This window comes from Schistocerca serialis, chromosome 1 (genome assembly GCF_023864345.2).
Source record: "Schistocerca serialis cubense isolate TAMUIC-IGC-003099 chromosome 1, iqSchSeri2.2, whole genome shotgun sequence".
Lineage (NCBI taxonomy): Eukaryota > Metazoa > Arthropoda > Insecta > Orthoptera > Acrididae > Schistocerca > Schistocerca serialis.
The window spans coordinates 703268129-703286303 of NC_064638.1; the positions used below are offsets into that span (position 1 = coordinate 703268129).

Below are 18175 nucleotides of genomic sequence, written 5' to 3' on the forward strand. Positions count from 1 at the left end.
TCGTATGGTGTAAAACACCAGAGCCATATCTTTATGCAACATGTGACATAAACATACATGGACAATGCTGCGGACAAGAAGCTGTGTGTGTGTGTGTGTGTGTGTGTGTGTGTGTGTGTGTGTGTGTGTTGCTATTCACAATATACATAAATGACCTTGTGGATGACATCGGAAGTTCACTGAGGCTTTTTGCGGATGATGCTGTGGTGTATCGAGAGGTTGTAACAATGGAAAATTGTACTGAAATGCAGGAGGATCTGCAGCGAATTGACGCATGGTGCAGGGAATGGCAATTGAATCTCAATGTAGACAAGTGCAATGTGCTGCGAATACACAGAAAGATAGATCCTTTATCATTTAGCTACAAAATAGCAGGTCAGCAACTGGAAGCAGTTAATACCGTAAATTATCTGGGAGTACGCATTAGGAGTGATTTAAAATGGAATGATCATATAATGTTGATCGTCGGTAAAGCAGATGCCAGACTGAGATTCATTGGAAGAATCCTAAGGAAATGCAATCCGAAAACAAAGGAAGTAGGTTACAGTACGCTTGTTCGCCCACTGCTTGAATACTGCTCAGCAGTGTGGGATCCGTACCAGATAGGGTTGATAGAACAGATAGAGAAGATCCAACGGAGAGCAGCGCGCTTCGTTACAGGATCATTTAGTAATCGCGAAAGCGTTACGGAGATGATAGATAAACTCCAGTGGAAGACTCTGCAGGAGAGACGCTCAGTAGCTCGGTACGGGCTTTTGTCAAAGTTTCGAGAACATACCTTCACCGAAGAGTCAAGCAGTATATTGCTCCCTCCTACGTATATCTCGCGAAGAGACCATGAGGATAAAATCCGAGAGATTAGAGCCCGCACAGAGGCATACCGACAATCCTTCTTTCCACGAACAATACGAGACTGGAATAGAAGGGAAAACCTATAGAGGTACTCAAGGTACCCTCCGCCACACACCGTCAGGTGGCTTGCGGAGTATGGAGGTAGATGTAGATGTAGAACAGTAACGGCCCCATAATACTCCATAGAGGTGCCCCCGAAAGTACACTGGTCGATTTTGTTCCGAAAGAACTTGTGCTGTCTTCTATCGGCAAGAAAATTCTGAATCCCGTCACAAATCTAGTCGGATGCTCGGTAAGCTGGTATTTTTCTCACTAAATGACAGTACAGAACTATACAGAATGCCCTAGGAAAGTCAAGGGACAAATCAATTCATCGTTTATCTCACAACTGTCATCGATCTGATGAATGCTTGCTACACTAGATCACGTTTGCGCATAACTGTACACGTCTGTGGATGCACCGGTAACATTTGAGTTAGCTCATTTGTCCCACCATATTTACAATGCTCCAGGAACCTTTATTTGACAATAGATAAAAGAACGAAAAAAGTTTATTTTATATGGTTGAAATAAAAACAAACTGCAGGTAACGGAAAAATTCCAAACACATATTGGAAAACACAATAAAAAAGTGCATTATAACTACTGGTACTCGTGAGCGAGAAAACAAGTTGATCAGTGTTATTGAATAGATGAATTTAAACGTGGTCGCATGGACGTTGCAAACTTGTCGCGTTCTAAACGCATACGAGGTGCGTTCAAAAAGAAACCGGACTTCTGAAATACTGCGACAACCAGCCGAGAGAGCGCCGGCTACTGAGCGCATCTAACGGCAGGTTTAGACAACAAACTGCCATTTGCCTCGTGTCGCTCTGACAATTAGCAAGCGAATCACAGCCTCTGAAGTAAGTACGTGACAGCCTGCTCGTCGGGTTAGTGCAATGAAGGAGCTTGAAGAACAACGTGTATGTGTGAAATTCTGCTACAAACTTGGCAAAACTTTCACAGGGACGTTCCAAATGCTTAGCCAAGCCTAAAGGGAGGATTGTATGAGACGCACACAGTGTTACGAGTGGTTTAAACGTTTCCAACAGTGCAGTGTGTCGGTCTGTGACGATTCCAAATCTGGACGGCCTACCACATCAACAGATGATGATGGCCATGTGGATAGTGTTCGTGCTGTGATTCGCGGAAATCTTCGTTTAACTGTTCGGGAAGTTGCTGAGGAGGTGGGGATCATGCCATCAACATTTGAGTGACAAACGAATGCGTCGTCAGGGCAAAATTCGTACCGCGTTTGATGACTGAACATTAGAAAGAGACCCGGGTTGAAATCTGCGAGGAACTGTTTTCCGCTGTTAATGACAAGCAAAACGTTGTTAAGAACATTATAACGGGCGATGAGACGAGGGTATACGTCTATGATGCTGAAACGACGATGCAGTCTGGGCAGTGGGTGGGCAAGGGGTCACCTCGTCCGAAAAAGCACGCATGAGTCGGTCAAAGATCAAGGTGATATTGATTGTGTTTTTTGAATACAAAGGCATTATCCATCATGAATTTCTGCCACATGGTCAGATGGTAACCAAGGAAGTCTACCAGAGAATCCCAATGCGCATGAGGGATGCTGTGAGCAAGAAGAGGCCTGAACTGTGGAAAAACCAGAGTTGGATGTAGCATAATGGCAATGCGGCAGTTCACGCGTCACTCCTTGTCTGGAACTATCTTGCAAAACACCACATTCCAGTCGTGCTCCATACACCGTATTCTCCAGAGCTAGTCCCAGCAGACTTTTTCCTGTTTCCCAAACTGAAAAATAGGTTAAAAGGACGTCATTTCCAAACCATAGAGGAGGAATGCGATGAGAAATCTGCGCGCCATCTCACAAAATGTGTTCCAGGAGGCGCTCCAAAACTGGAAGAAACGATGGGAACGGTAGAGGAGACTGTTTTGAAGGGACGGTGCTTAAAATGTACAATAAGCAATAAAGCTGACACAGCAAAATTTCTTTTTTTTTTCTTTTTTTAACACACTTTGTATTTTAGATTTCTTCCGAATATCTAAGTCCGCAGCTCGTGGTCGTCCGGTAGCGTTCTCGCTTCCCGCGCCCGGGTTCCCGGGTTCGATTCCCGGCGGGGTCACGGATTTTCTCTGCCTCGTGATGACTGTGTGTTGTGTGATGTCCTTAGGTTAGTTAGGTTTAAGTAGTTCTAAGTTCTAGGGGACTGATGACCATAGATGTTAAGTCCCATAGTGCTCAGAGCCTTTTGAACCGAATATCTAAACTCCGTGACATCGCGATAGGAAACTGTTGCTTTGAGATTTGTGATACAATGTTGGTAGTAACTGAATATGAAATGAGAAAGGCGACGGTATCCGATTATAATAATTTGCAATCTTTTGGAGTCAACCATATCGTCTAAGGGGTATACGACGAAACACTGTTGTTGTTGTTGTGATCTTCAGTCCTGAGACTGGTTTGATGGAGCTCTCCATGCTACTCTACCCTGTGAAAGCTTCTTCATCTCCCAGTACCTACTGCAGCCTACATCCTTCTGAATCTGCTTAGTGTATTCATCTCTTGGTCTCCCTCTACGATTTTTACCCTCCAAGCTGCCCTCCAATACTAAATTGGTGATCCCTCGATGTCTCAGAACATATCCTACCAACCGATCCCTTCTTCTAGTCAAGTTGTGCCACAAGCTCCTCTTCTCCCCAATTCTATTCAATACCTCCTCATTAGTTATGTGATCTACGACGAAACACTATGAAATGAGATTAACAAGGAAAGCGCAGCACGAATGACACCTCTGTTGAGCATGTCCTTGGAAAGTGCGAAGCATTAGTAATGGAAACAGCATGTAACGGAGATGATGTTCAAAAAACTTTAATGGAAATCTTTGGAAGAAAGGCAACGTTATTCTGCGAAATGATTTTGAGTAAATTTAGAGACCCTTTATTTAAGGAAGTCGATTCAACAATAATTCACTGCTTCCATCGTATCTCGTGCACAGATTATGACAGTTAGACAAGGACGCTTACCGACAGACATCCCCCACCACCACCCTCTCAGCTCCATAATTTGAGGCTGAAGAAATAATGCTTCGTTAAGTAGCAAAACATGAATTTCAGTGGAGAGAGAAACAACTGTCTAAAATGCGTAAAACCTTTCCTAGAAGTGCAAAATTTGCGCTTTAGAGCTGCAATGAAATTTTGGTACTCAGCAAAACAAACAAGGGAAAGGCTTTATGTTAGGTACGCAATATTGATGTAGGGTATGTTACACCATGTTCGTTTGTCAATGTGTCCTGCACGACTTACTTCTTTTCCGGTGTCCTTGCTTGTGAAATAGCAAGTGTCAAAACTTTTTGAAAGATTATTTTTAATCGACTAGCTTCAAAGAAATAACATAATTTTATTCCTATAATCCTGATACTATTTCTACAGTGCTTTCTTTTTAAAAAAGAAAAATGTACTACACCAATTACCGCTCTTTCAAGATAATAAAATGAGCTCAGATGCTCCAGCAATTCCTTTAAGCAGCAACAAAACACGACATGGCTGAGACAGTAATTTCCAAGTAGAGATCAATTCGTAAGAGATGCCATCGTACAACAGCCTTGACAGTCCTTGGGGAGAATGGCTGCAAGTTCCTGTAAATGACCTCATATAGGTTTCTTGATTTCCCATTTTTCTTTGTATAGCTTCGTGAACTAGCTTTCTGCAAGAAATTTTTGTTGGACGTCTCGAGATTTCTTGCCACTCTTCGAGGAAACCGAGCTCGTAGTAAATAGCAACCAGACGATACGCTGTCACTGTCAGGTTCGTAACTGTAGGCTCGGTTTTCCAGGTTTGAGTAGTACAGGCTTTCACCTAAATCTTTAAAAAAAAAAAAAAAAAAAAAAAAAAAAAAAGTAATTGGTATTCGTAAAATTCCCATTGCTTAGAAATCCTATGTCATAATAGAAAATGGGAAAAGCGATCAGTGCTATTTTAATAACAATGCCGACAGAAACGAGCAACAAACAGATGTAAGAACCGGTACAGCGTTGCGCTCCACCAAAACCACGGTTCGGCAGTTTTGATACAGTACATGAATGAGGTAATAAATGATAGGATTACCGGCAATAATGGTAGCATTGGTAGGGAAAGAAACATAAATGAATGTTTTGCGTATAATTAGAACCACACATCGGTCAGTGTTAGTTCATTCTGTATTTTATATCTTTACAAAATATAACTTGCATTTTTAAGCAAAGAAAATAGGCTGTGCGCGTAATCTCTGCGCTTCTATGCAACCAAAATAACTGCTTTTGATACAAGTACAGTTTACATGCACAAACACAAAAAAACTCTATAATTATTGTTGTTATTTTGTACTAAATAGGATGTTTTTCATCATGATCAGAGGCAGGAGTTACTTGTTATAACTGGTAAGCTAGAAAGTTGTTTAGCAATAATAGAAACATGTTTTGTATGAGCTCGACGCAGCAGTGAAGCAATGTTTGATAAGTTTTGGTTTTGCATTTTTTTAAGTTTACCCTCTTTTGAGGAAATTGTGTTTTCTAGCGCTATATGCTACATCCGTTTTTTTTTTTTTTTTTTTTTTTTTTTACTACAACATTCGTCTGTTTCACGTTACAAGTCTAAAATTTTCGAGTGAAGTTCAGTTGAAGCAGGGATTCCCAAAGTGATCGATATCGACCCCTTGGGGTCGATAGCGACCCCTTGGGGTCGATATCGGTTTCCTAGGGGTCGACATAAAGGGAAACTGATTTTGGGGGTCGACGACGCCTAAAAATCGACCCCTATTAAATTAACACAAGTTCTTATTTAAAACTTTCAAGATAGGTAGCTACTGTATTGTTTATGTTGTGTTACGTGTACTAAGAATAATTAATATTTTTGTAGGAAATAGCATTGTTGTAGTAATGTAAAGTCTCAAGTTAGTACAATTCTCACTCTGTCTTCTTCTATTGACCTAAGTCAGAATGAAAAATAACACTCTGTAGCAGCTGTTTTAAGTTAGCGGACCATTATGGATAAGGGGGTTGATCTTAAAAGTAGGTAATTTGGCCATGGGGGTCTGAGATAACAGTTCATTTTGGAAAAGGGGTCACTTGTCCAAAATAGTTTGGGGATCCCTGAGTTAAACAATGCCTATTTCAGATTTGCCATAAATACTGTTTGTTTTTAAGCAACAGACAGGAGGATAACTATGCAGAACAAAAATTTCCCTTATGTTGCACTGCTCTTTATATATCCACATTCAGGTTCTATACGGTTCACCTCTTCCGGTTTTATGGGAAATCTAATAAGACACTGATCGCATACGCAAAACGAAGCGACCAAATGAGATAATGCCCGACAAGCGTGCAGCACACCTAACGTGTAGATAATGTGAGTACGATCTTAATTGACAGCCTTACCGCGGTGGATATACCGGTTCCCATGAGATCATGGAAGTTAAGTGCTGTTGGGCGTGGTCGGCACTTGGCTGGGTGACCATCCAGGCTGCCATGCACTGTTTCCATTTTTCAGGGTGCACTCAGCCTCGTGATGCCAATTGAGGAGCTACTCGACCGAATAGTAGCGGCTTCTGTCAAGAATACCACCATAACGACCGGGAGAGCGGTGTGCTGACCCCACGCCCCTTCTATCCGCATCTTCCACTGAGGATGACACGGCGGTCGGATGGTCCCGGTAGGGCACTCGTGGCCTGAAGACGGAGTGCTTATGATCTTAATTGACCAAAGCTACTAGGAAAACTATGATAGCCTACACTTACTTACGACAGTCTACAGCAGAGTTTTGCAACTCTAACTGTACCTAACACCATGTGGTGTGCCGTATTAGATGGTATACGTGTACATGCGGTTTAGAAGACTTGCCCCACGTCATTGTCCTCAGTAGACATCAGTTGTATTACAGAATGGCACCATCCATGGTCTGGAAGTATTTTATGAAGTGCGCTACCAGTGAAGCATAATGTTCCATTTGCTTCAATAGACTAAAAACAGAAAGAGCCGCAACAAACTTGCGACATCATATGATGAGAGAACTTAAAACTTAACAATTCATTTATAGATCATGATTAAAATAGAAAGTAGCTGATCTGCTGCCTGAAATACATAATATGCCTTGATCTGCTTGTAGCCCATGAAAATGCACAAATTAACAAGAAAAACAGTTCTCAACCTCAGTTTTCACGCTTCAGCACTGACTTTCATAATGCCCAAATAGTGGTACGATCAACGATTAGAGTTCGCGCAGGATTATTTGGCCGTTGCATGGAAATACATTCTCGTGCCCAGCACTGGGCGAGTCCACCAATCTGTTCCGAAGGGAAGGCTGCCCCAATTGCCTTTCGCATGCACAGCTGTGAGCTTCCTCTGTTATGAATGGAATGTTTTCTACCTGCCTCAGCTCCACTGCAAGAACAGAGGTATGCAGGAAAAGCAGTTAATGGTGGATGGACAAAGTTTTTCTGTTATTCACCTAATTAATTTAATATTTTGATTCTATGTATATTGAAACTAAGTTAGTAAAAATTTTTCAACTTTTGATTAATTTCTACATTTATTTCAGAAAGTAATAGGAATTAAAAATTGAAAATCAGTTATTCCCAAAACGTGTTGTGTTGAGTGATTTTAATACTCAGCATAAACTGTTGTTGTAAAAAACTGATATAACCAAAAACTGGTTGTTTCAGTGATAACTGCCATCCCCATAATAGACTCCATAAGATCACGGCTTTTATCTCATATCTCTTCATATCAAGGCTTATTGGATAGGAAATGCAGTTTCATGCTCTTTAAGGCAAGACAACCACCAACGTGGCATGAGCAGTGATGTAATACATGTAGGCCAGGTATGTGACAATGGCATAGTGTGCACGTGACTCTGTGCCAATAGAAGTGATTCAGAGTTAACTTGGGACACTGTCTTCATTGGATGATGAAGCTTTAGTCAACTTAATTAATCTCTTACGGAAATGAAGCAAAGTTAAATCCATCTCTCAGTAAAATCTCTACTTCTTGCACAAAATAATTAAAAACCACTGGTATGAGATTTGTGTGTGTGGTCCACTATGAAGTTTTTCTCACTTAATTTTGAGAAAACTATTTGATAAAAGCATTTGATTCTTTCGTACCTTATAGTCTCATGTTGCAACTTGACAATGAACTTGCTCTCTTTTCATTATTGATTATAGTTACTGTGACAGTTTGAAATTAAGTAATCCATCATACATTCTGAAAAGCTTTTAGTGAAAAATGTAGTTGCTGGCTAACTTACCTTTGGTGAATTTTAGGTCATAAACTAGGTGATGAAAAATCTCTGTATACCCCAATGTAATGTGGAACTGACCACTAAATATCACAAGAGGGAGACCAACCGGTATAAAAGGAGGTGGGTAATGCTGTGTTGCCAGTAGAGAGGCAGTACAGTGGCACGGGGCAGTCAGGAGAGCTCATGACTCTGAACATGGTCTAGTCACTGGGTATCACCTGAGTAACAAATCCATCAGGGACAATTCGACCCTTCTGAAGTTGCCCAAGTCAATTGTCTATGACGTGACTGTGATGTGGAAACATGAAAGAACCATCACAGCTAAGCCAAGACCAGCAGACCTCATGTAGTGGTGGACAGGGACCGATGAGCATTGTGGAGGATGGTTGAACAAAATCCTATGAAATCAACGGAAGGAATCACTGGAAAGATCCTAAGTGCTAAGAGCAGTGCAGCTAGCACAATGACTGCATGCAGGAAGTTAAAAAGCCACCACATTTCTGTAGTTAATATTAAACGACACATGAGGTGATATAGAAAGTGATGCTACTGGACTGCATGTAACTGGAAATGAGTGGTTTGGAGCAATCAGTCACGTTATACCCTTTGGCAATCCAGTGAAAGCAGCTGGGTTTGGCAAATGCCTGGAGAACATTACCTGCCTACACATGTAGTGCCAACAGTGTAGTATGGAGGAGGTTGTGTTATGATATGGAAGTGTATTTCATGGTTCAGTGTGTGAACTTAAGAAATGGTACACAACTTGAAAGAAACAGGCCAGAATTTGGGGGGGGGGGGGGGGGGGGCTATGGAGGCAACAATATTGTAAAGAAAAGAAGGAACAGCACAGCTATTCAGAAAGCAAAAGCACAGTCCTGAAAGCAATACTGCAGCTTGACCCCAAGAAATAACATCTTGGAATGCAGTCTGTCTCTTAAAATTGCTCCAGGGAAAATCAGAGATAATACTCCCATGACAATTCTAAGGAAAAGTGACAACATGACAACAATGGATTTAATCAAAACTGCACCCTATATGCTCGAATATTTTGTGCCTGAGGACAATATAATAAAAGACATGAAATATCATACACTAATAAAAATTCAAACATTACAACCAAACAAAACAATAGATGATGTAGATTTTACAGAGACAAAGATAGAGTAAATAATAACAAACTTGCCTGCAAAGAAGACGCCTGATGAAAATGGTGTTACTAGTAAGATTCTTCTTCAGTTGTATAGCGCTTTTCCCAACTATCTTGCCTCTTTATATAACAATTGTGGAAGAACGCTTGCTTTCTGAGATGGTGAAAAAGAGCCAAAATAGTACCAATTCTCAAACCTTGTCAAGAAAACAGTATGGAAATATCCAAATTTTGTTCCATCATCATTCTGCATAAGGAGGGAAAAGCAATAACAGAGTATGCACCGTGTCTCCTCTAAGGATATCCTAGGCAACTATAAGTATGGATTTACTCCACAGAAAGGGATAGTAAATGCATGTTGGCTGTTAAGAACTTCATAGATGAAAGCACACCATAAGGACAGTACATAATAATAGCCAGTCTTGATGTTCAGAAAGCTTGCTGTGGCCCAGATTTTTGGAATATCCAGTATAATTCTCTGCTGTATTTGGATTACACAGCTGACACAAGGATAGTAGCACTTGCATATGACTTAATCATATTGACCAAAGCAGAAACTGTCACTATTACTGAGGAGCTCTGCATAGAGAAATGGAAAAACTCACAGCTTGGGCCCAAAACAAAAAAATCCGTTTTTATTTAGCAAAAGTTGAAAATAAAGCTATTAACAAGGAGAAGGCATAAAGACAAAGCAACAGTTAGTATTGTTTTGCACAATAATGATTTGCAACAAGTTGAAAGGTTATGGTACTTTGGTATAATTATTGATTCTAAATTTGTTTATTGAGCACATACAGTATGTGACTGAAAACTGTATGAAACTTACTCATTCTTTATCTAAATCAGCAAGGCTTATTTGGGAACTTGGTTCTGGAGCAATGGAAATAATTTACAATGGCACCATACTACCAATATTGGCATATGCAGCTCCTGTTTGGAGTCATACACTAAGAAGAAAATATAACTGTATGAAGAATCCAGCACTTGATCAACATAAAAACTGCTAAGGCACAAGGAATGACATCAACTGTAGCATTGCGCATTCTAACAGGCATTACACCTCTAACTAATAAATTCCACACAATAGCTGAAGAATATAAAAATTGAACACACAGCCCATTTCATAGACACTCCTTTATATTACAAACAGTGGTCCCATCCAGCACGTACAGTAACTTTAGGAGAAAATTACAAACTCAAGGAATATGCAGTAGATGTTTATAATGATGGGAACTATTCAGAGAACAAAACAGGTTCAGGAGTGGTAATAACCATAATGGCACACCTAAATTAATGACCCCAGCATTCATGGTACACTCCCAGCAGATCTTCTGCTGGCCATAATTTTTATTTGTCTCTCTTTGCAGCCTTGCACACTCCCTCTGTTCTTTGTAGTGCTTTGAACAATCTCCACTCACATTTCTGAGCCTGTAACTACAACACAAGTCACACTGATCTTTTTAGAGAGAAAATAAGCTAGTGTTAGTGGGTTCATAAACCATGTGTGTTGTGAAACTTTCTCCACATTGCATTTTTTCTTATAAAATCTGTAAAATAGTAATTTGGATTGTGTAGTAGTAAAGCTAGGAGAAGGGTTTCTTGCAGTGTTGCTATAACAAGTTTGAAAGACTGTTAAGAAATTATTTTATGAAGCTCTTCTCATCATTTTTCTTTTCTCATTTTATTCAAGAATGCAGTGTTTCTGAATCAGAACTCATCCTTCTATTTGCAATATTTTTCAGTCTAGATCGAACATCAAAAGAGTAGTTAGAATTTTATTTTCTGCATGCTTTGTTTTTCCATCTAATTTCTCCAGCATTTCTTAGTGATCTTCCCAGGGCATTTTGGTGGAATAATGTCCGCAAGACTGGTTAGATAAGTCTTCCTCTGATCCAGTGGCATCATCTAACAAAATGTGTTAAGCATTGATTGCCTATCATCAATAAAAATGTATAACACTTTCTTTGGATGAATTTCTGACACGTATTTGAAGTAAATGTCGAACATAGTTTTCTGGCTCTTACAGAACACTGAGTAACTTTGCCACTTATACTTCTTTGCATCCATTGTATGCCTGTTGATGCAATCTGATTGGTTAATTGGTGTTTTTCTCCCAGTCTTTGGGGCAGCCTTAAGCTTCCTTTTCTTAACAATGCATAAGTCACCACAACACAGTTGACTTCTGCTTTCAACATCTTTGCTGCTTTCACCTTCCAAAATGTCATGTGCATTTTCTATTAAAAATTCAATGCCAGCAATGAGTGTAACAAATTACTGGCATCCTTAGGGACAACTGTAGCTGCAATATCACTTTGGACCTTCTTAGAAACAGCCAGAGTTGTTTATATATGAAAAAATGTTTAGGAGGGTGAAGCTGAACATTCTCTGAAGCTGATGATACTATACTAATAACACTAATCAGCAAAAATTAACTGACTTTTGATAGTCCAGGGACAGTGATTGAGAACCCATATAAATATATTCTTCTTCTGTGCGTGTAACTGCACAGTATTCATTCATGTTGTTTTTTATGCACTGACAGGACCTATGAATCAGTTAGTATTCTAAAGATCTGTAGCAATAATTATTAATGTTGGCGTGCCACATGACTAAAGTGTGATTTACATTGTGACATGTAACAGCCAATGGGTTAAATTGAAGTGGTATTTACACAATTTATTTAACCTTGTTTTACTTGTGCAGAGTTGCTTCTTCTTCAGTTTCTCTGTAAAGAATTTAAAATTTTGTCTCCACTGTGAGTCAAGGTTACCAACTGATTGAGAAATGCAAAATCAACAAAAAGTCAGTTGCAGATGAAGGATGACAGAAAGTCTCTATTTTTGGTACAACACACCTTCCATCATGCATTTTACTTAGGCTTTTGATGTGTGTGTGTGTGTACATGTAGATGAATGAATACACATAGAACATTATGAAGAGCTCGCTATAGCTGTCACATTCATTGTCTCCAGAGAAACAGGGTTGAAGGAGGAAATTGCAAAATTGTGTTTGGAAATGTTGAAACACAAATCAAAGAACTTCTGGTGTTCTTATATAATTGTAGATGAAAAGGAGCCACATAACGACACATTGCAGGCAAATCTGTGTGTTTACAAAGATGAGAAGCCACTGAAAAAAATGGGAACTTCTGTGTGCACAGGCTGGATCTGATGTGTCCCCTTGTAACTACTTTGTTACCTAACCTCAAAAATGTGTTGGAGGGAGGAAAATTTTACTTGAACTCTAGAGATGTATTTGAAACAAATTACAAATTTCTTCTCAGATGAAATAAAAAAAGGATTCTGCTTGATCAATTGCATTTCAGCCAATGGAGACAGTGTCTGTCATTATTAAAAGAATGAGTTTTCTGAATGTTGTTCTAGATGCTTTCATTCCACTTGTTACCAAGTAAAACTCATCCTGAGTATGACATATAGTTGATCTACACTCTCAGATGAGAAAATCTGGATCTTATAATTCACAGTACTGTACTGTGAACAAAACTGTCTATGTTTTAATACATGTACCTATTTGTCTAACTAGTTAATATGTACACTTTCTATTTGACAGCATTTGCAAGCTAACCTTTTTTTTTTTCTTGTTCAAGATTCCAGATACACGCACAGGTGGGCGTGTAGGGCAGACAGGCAACGCCTATGAGCCACCTGCTGCCATTCAGAATGCAATGATGACCAAGGATAAGAAGCCCTTCACTTACACACCAGGGGGCCTTGATCTGTCACAGATTCGAAGCCCCAGGATGCAGAGACGCATAACACGAAATGCTAATGCAGAAGGTGTACCAGAACAGCCAGTGAGTAACTTGGAATGCATTTTCTACAAGTAAACAAATTTAATAATTTACTGTAAAAGTGACTTGTTGCCAACTAAATGTCTCAGAAATTTAATTGCATTATTTTCACATGAGTAAAAAATTTTCTGCTTGGTGGGGACAAAATACAATTCTTTTTAATGTAAGGCACTATGTCTACAAAGATATTGAGGTTACAGTCTTCATCAGAGATGTGTATTAAAAATTAGATTGGAGTTTCAGTCATATTAAAATGAGAGGAAATAACAAGAAGCTAGAAAAGTGTTGTGTATAGAGGAACTGGGTGGAGGGTTGGGTTGTAAGGGGGTTGAGGTTGTAAATGGTGAGGGGGGGGGGGGGGGGGGGGAGCAGAAGAAAGTGGAGAAGACTTGAGGTCAGAATAAATACTGGATGTGTAGGGTAGTGATTAATAATTTTTGTGAATGGGAGAATCGAAATGAAGAGAGAGGGAACACAGATAAAACAAAAGTGGAAAACAAGTATTTTGAGATGACGTGAATGTATATCAATCTGATGTACCAAAACAGTTGTTTGTGGCAGAATGTTGATGCCTGCTGATCTTTAGTTCAGAGCTAAAGAAGAAACTTTTTATGTGGTGCTGTAATGCTGTCCACTACAGTGATTGTGTTAAAATATGGTTTCTTTTCCTAAAATATTTTTCTGTGAAGTGGTTAATGGTATCATGTATACCCCCTCATCCCTCTTTTTTTGTAGAATTCCAGTTCTAATCATACTTCCATACTGTGATATTATGTGAAAGACCTTATCTAATTTATATGTAACAACTGATTACATTCAACTGAGTGTTATTGGAGAAGTGTTTAGCATATGTTTACCAGCAGTGAGAAAACGGAAAACATAAACCATTTACTCTAATTAAAATTTAATGATATATAAATACACAGGATAACTGAAGAAAATGTATACTGACTGATTCTTGATCACAATTATTCTATATTGTCAGTGGAAATGATTTCAGTTTTTTGGGGCAGGAATGTTTGTCAAATGAAAGCTTGGTAGCTGAATAAATATGATTATCTGTATAGCACTAGCTTAAGCAAAGTCTTTCTTTTGAAAGAATATGCCAACACACAAAAGTAATTTTTCATAAGATGATTTTCTCATCTTTAAGTGCACGTGTATGCAATCCCTTTTAATCGGCAGAAGAGTGCTTGTATGATCTCATTTTTTGTTCACATCCTGGAAATATCTATTTTGGTGGTTATGTAGATTAGCAGGTAAGGCCTACTTGTCTTCATAAAGACAACTATCAAGAGCAATATCTTCAAAATGAAATTATGATCAAATAACTAGCAAAAAAAATTCTTCTTAGCAAGTGACAGGTAATATGAATGAAAGTCACCAAAGACACCAGCTTTCAGCCCACATGTTTATTTACTTAACAAAATAAAATGTTTGAACTATGGGCCCATTTAGAAATTTAATAGGAATGTAGACTGCTGTGTCAAGAAACATTACAAGGGATATATGATAGGTCTTGTGTGATTTCCAAACAATCCCTCTTTTGACGGATGATGAGTTCTTTGATTCTGAGCATGAGTGATTGTGCCATTTACAGATTTGCAAATCACATTGATGAATTTAAAAATTTCTTTTTGTTCTTTATTCAGTAACATAGTCCTACATTTTTATCTGTATGTTAGATAACATTTCTTGCGTATTCCTTACCTTTGTTTTGAACTAATGTGGATCTGTTCTGGGTATTTATCCTTGTACATAGGTTTTCATCTCATGTGAATTCTGGATTGTACAGATTTTTCTGTATAAAATATTTTCCACATATTTTAACTACATCACCATCAAAATGCCAAATTTCTTTTCCAGGTACAACAAAAAACATCACCACTGGCACATGGCCAGCTCCCACCATCAGCTTTGGCTGCTATGCAACCTCAGATGCCAGTCGCTGTCTTTCCAACAGGCAACCAACAAATGTCACCACCAGTTCCACCACCTCCTCCTCCACAGCCACAGGTACAGACACAACCACAAGTGCAGAAGGCACCAGTTTCTCCACCTCACTCACAACCACAAGTGCAGAAAGTTCCAGTTCCACCTCCTCAGCCTCAGCCAGTTAATCAGAATCAAGCCACAACACAGCCACCACAATGGTCTCAAACACAGGTAAGGTGACCCTTCATTTGTATGGATGGAGTAAAATTAATTATACAGTTATACAGACAGTTTTTATAAAAGTAACTTCAGAAACTATAGTGGAGTAAGATTTAATAATGTCTCAACAATAAACATCACTCTGGTATGTCATATACAATAAACAGTAGAGTGTCTTATTGATGTTTGGTCCAAAACAGACATATTGTGATAATATAGCTGCACTCCAGTTATAAGTTTCAGATTTCTTGTCATATATGAATCACAATTTACTTTCTTCTGTGTTCAACAATGTACAGTTGAGAATGTGTTGATGTTCTGTGAATTATTGTTGACAGCCATATGATTAGACAACTAACAATTGGGTTTTACTTTTCATTCAAAAAAATTATATATATCCTGTTCAGGTAATATTCAGTTTCATTAGTTCTTTTCACTAAACCTAAAAGTGTAAGAGAACTGCTCGACTCCATAGCATGTATGAAATCCTCATGTTTACAGGCAAAACCTGCATCACCACAAAATGAACCTGGAAGCATCTACATCCCACCTGTTGTACAGCCACAAGGTGGAAGAGCTCAAGTGGGCTCCATTTACATACCTCCAGTACAACAGCAGCAGCAAGATCAGCAGAAGACTGCCAGTCCATTGTCTCCCGTTTCCCTGAACAAAGCACCAACACCATGGATGAGTCAGCGCCCCCAGCAGCAACAAGTGCCAACTTGGGTCAACCGTGATGAAACTCCTGTGCAGAGACAACCCTCAGCAGCAGCAGCAGCAGCACCAACACCTACACCCACACCCACACCCGCACCAAGTGGTACACGGATCATACCCATACAAGTAAGTGTGATTACTCCCCAATGCCACATCACAAGTTTTGTTTTGGAACATTACCTCTTTCACACAAGGGCAGTTTCAAAAATAAATAAACACAGACTTTTTGAAAAAGTTGTTTAGTTGTATGAAGAGGAAATTTTTGTTGAGAAAACTGTACATAACAAGAGGAACAAGTTGGAAGTCATTGCTCATCTTCAGGAGATGAAGATCCAAGTTCTGGAAACCTGGAAAGAAGTGAGAGGGTGACATGTTTCAATCAATTCCTTATTCCTTTGTGAGAAAGGAACACACGAACTTTAACCAGGAATATTATTTTGCACTTCACTTGTTTCTGAGAGCACTACTTGGCATGTCACCTCTTAAAAGAAGGTACAGGTCACTCTACCTATTTACTTGAATTTTTACTTGTGGCAAAATAATAGATTAGTACTAATTAAATAGTTGATTAGAAATAGATTATGCTATGAAAAACAATACTGAGGGTGTAATGCTTTGATTTGAGCCCATAAGGGAGAGGACAAGAAAGTGCACTTCAAATAAATTAAAATTTCTTATTTGTTTGTACATGTTTTGAAGTTACAGGAGTTTCAAGGAACATAATTATAGCACTATATCTTGGATTGAGTACATATTCTGACTCTGTGAAAGAGCTGGTCATGTAGAAGGACTGATTGAAACATAATGAAAGTTTCTGTGCTTACTCCCACAAGCTAGACTGAAGTAATTACATACACTGAATATATTACTGTAGTCTGATTTCTCTTTTCTTTCGTATTTGAATCTTCTATAATACCAGAGCATTTCATTTAGTTTGTTAATCACCTATCATTTCATCTTCTGTATTATTTGTAAAAGAAGAGAAATACTGACATTCATTTACAACTTCATGGATTTTTAGTATATACTTGCATTATTTCAAGCTGATGTAAAACTCAAAAATATGTATTTGTTAGGCTTCTTCTGTCATTTCTATTTTGCCAACTGGTAAGTATACACTCTATGGACAAAAAAGTTATTAACATTCATATGTTGTACATTTACTGTGGGTTTTGCACATTTTTTTATGAAAAACCTGAAGTGATGACTATTGTGAGTTTTGAAAAACCTTTCTTTCAGGTGGAGGGACGGGATACTCCAGTTCAGGCAAATAAGTCAACCCCTTCAGCAACAAATCAGCAAACAAACACGAGAATCATACCAATCCAAATTGAAGGTGAACCAGCACCCAGCCAATCAAAGCCATCAGCACAACAACATGTGCAACAGAGACAGCCAGTCTATGTTCACAACAAATTTAATCCTTCTTCAGCTTCACCAACAAGCCCAACTCCAAGCGGTCCTGGAACCAGTGAAATGTAAGTTGATGAATGTATTGCAACTCTCTTTTAATGACTGCTTCCCTCACAAACCTTAATAACAATTAACAATAATTGATTACTTGGATCCATTCTAGCCCACCATTATTCTTGGTCCTCCCAGGTAAATTCCTTGACATAATCATGTCCAGGAACCCAATTTATGTATCCTTATCGATGGCACTCTCTACCTTATCACAATCATACAAAATGAGCTGCCTTTCTTTGAACCTTTCTGATGTCCTCCATCAATCCTATCTGATTCGGATCCCACACCACACAGCAATGTTCCAGAAGAGAGCAGACGAGTATGGTTTAAGCAGTCTCTTCAGTAGACCTGTTACATTTTATGTGTTCTGCCAATAAATCACAGTCTTTGGTTTGCCTTCACCACAACATTATCTATGTGATTGTTCCAATTCAAGTTATTTGTAATTGTAATCCCAAAGAATTTTGCAATATAGTGGATTCCTTTTAGTACACATGTCAGTGGCTTCACACTTTTCATTATTTAGAGTCAAATGCCACTTTTTTCTCTATACAGAATCTTGGCTAAATCATTTTTCAATTTGTTTTGATCATCTGATGAGTTTATAAGGCTGTAAATGACAGCATCATTTGCAAACAATTTAAGAAGGCTGCTCAGATTGTCTCCTACAATGTTTATATAGGTCAGGAACAACAGATGACATTTAACACTTCCTTACGGAATGCTAGATAAAACTT

The 18175-nt window shown here is 38.8% G+C and overlaps 1 protein-coding gene across 1 annotated transcript in view; it reads left to right on the forward strand.

Moving 5' to 3' along the window:
* LOC126480902 (uncharacterized) overlaps positions 1 to 18175 on the forward strand; it is a 750870-nt gene that overhangs the window by 638458 nt on the left and 94237 nt on the right. Inside the window, exons 5-8 of the mRNA XM_050104302.1 lie at positions 12897 to 13103; positions 14967 to 15266; positions 15756 to 16097; positions 17211 to 17449. Of these exons, the coding sequence (XP_049960259.1) occupies positions 12897 to 13103; positions 14967 to 15266; positions 15756 to 16097; positions 17211 to 17449 (1088 nt within the window). The remainder of the gene's footprint in view (positions 1 to 12896; positions 13104 to 14966; positions 15267 to 15755; positions 16098 to 17210; positions 17450 to 18175) is intronic.